This window comes from Alligator sinensis, unplaced genomic scaffold (genome assembly GCF_000455745.1).
Source record: "Alligator sinensis unplaced genomic scaffold, ASM45574v1 scaffold505_1, whole genome shotgun sequence".
Lineage (NCBI taxonomy): Eukaryota > Metazoa > Chordata > Crocodylia > Alligatoridae > Alligator > Alligator sinensis.
Window position 1 is genome coordinate 3,201,862 of NW_005841940.1, and position 1,359 is coordinate 3,203,220.

At 48.7% G+C, this 1,359-nt stretch overlaps 1 protein-coding gene across 1 annotated transcript; it reads left to right on the forward strand.

Moving 5' to 3' along the window:
• Positions 1 to 319: 319 nt before the first annotated feature.
• On the forward strand, positions 320 to 968 carry LOC102373464 (pre-B lymphocyte protein 3). Its single transcript, XM_006019934.1, has 2 exons — positions 320 to 368; positions 640 to 968. Exons 1-2 carry the CDS (start codon positions 320 to 322, stop codon positions 966 to 968), a joined length of 378 nt encoding a protein of 125 aa, XP_006019996.1.
• Positions 969 to 1,359: the final 391 nt, after the last annotated feature.

Sequence of the window (1,359 nt, forward strand, 5' to 3'; positions counted from 1 at the left end):
AAAAAGAACCAATTAATAAAATGGCAGAACCCTGAATAACATTGGGATGCCATCCCAGAAATGTTATGTTCTTGCTTCTCGTTGATTGAAGCCCCATCCTTATAACGTGTGTCTCGTGACAGACTGTTACAGAACGCAGTGCAGGATCACCTGATTAGCAGATGTGGTCTCTGAGTCCCAGCACATATTTGCATAGACCTGCTTGTTCTGTCCTGGTCCCCCTCATCTCTACAGCTGCTGCAGACTCGAACAAGGTCAGGGGTCTGTCTGTAAAGCAGCTGTACTTTTCTTCCCTTTCTCTCCCTCAAAGCCCTTCGAGATGGTTCTATGTATCCTGGCTCTCCTCCTCGCAGGGGTTTTGGTGTCAGGTAAGTTCTCGTCTGAGACTGAGCCACACAGTTATTTCAGAGGGAGAGCATCACGTGGTGGTGGCTGTGTGCTAACTTGCTGCACAGAAGGTGGGCTGCGCTTGGGAGACGGGTTCATGTGGGCTGCCGAGGTGAGGCACATGCTAAACTGTGGTTGGAGCAGGAGTTGCATGAGAAAGAAGAGGCAATGCTAGAGAGGATGGATGTAACATTTTAGGGACTGGGGGAGGGATTGGCACAATCTGTTGATAACTGTCCTTGTTTCCTGCAGCTTCCAGGTCCCAGCCAGTGCTGACTCAGCCAGATTTTGTTTTAGTGTTGCCAGGACAAACCGTGAATCTGTCCTGCTCCTTGAACTCTGGGTACCACATCAAGGATTATGGGGTTTCGTGGTACCAGCAGAGACCTGGATATCCACCGAGGTACCTGCTCTATTACAATTCAGAGGCAGACAAGCACAAGTCCTCTGAGATTCCAGACCGCTTCTCTGCCTTCAAAGACCCCACCATCAATGCCTGCATCTTGACCATCTCTGAGGTCGAGGCTGAGGATGGTGCTGACTACTACTGCTCAATATCATACGCCATCTACTATCTATAGAAATGCGGAACCAAAACTTTGCCTTTCGATTCCGATGATCCCAATGCAGCGCTTTATGGTTGAAGGAGCTTAGCCCTGTAAGGAATGGAAAAAGACACTTCCGAAGTTCTTCATCCTTGAGTTAACTTAGAGGTGATGCGCTTTGTAGGTTATGCTCAGTGAGCTGTGATGCACAGTGACTTCCTGTTCGACCGATGGCACGTGACGGAGTGCAGAATGCTGTTGAACATGCGAGGCCAGATGCTGCGAGGTGCTTAGCAACATCAACTCCTATTGTGTAGAAAACCTAACCAAGTGATTTCTTTCCTACTTGCAGCCTATTGTACATCTGCTCAGACCCTGCCTCCTGTATCTGTGGTTTCTGGTTCAGCTTGACATACACTTCTGAATC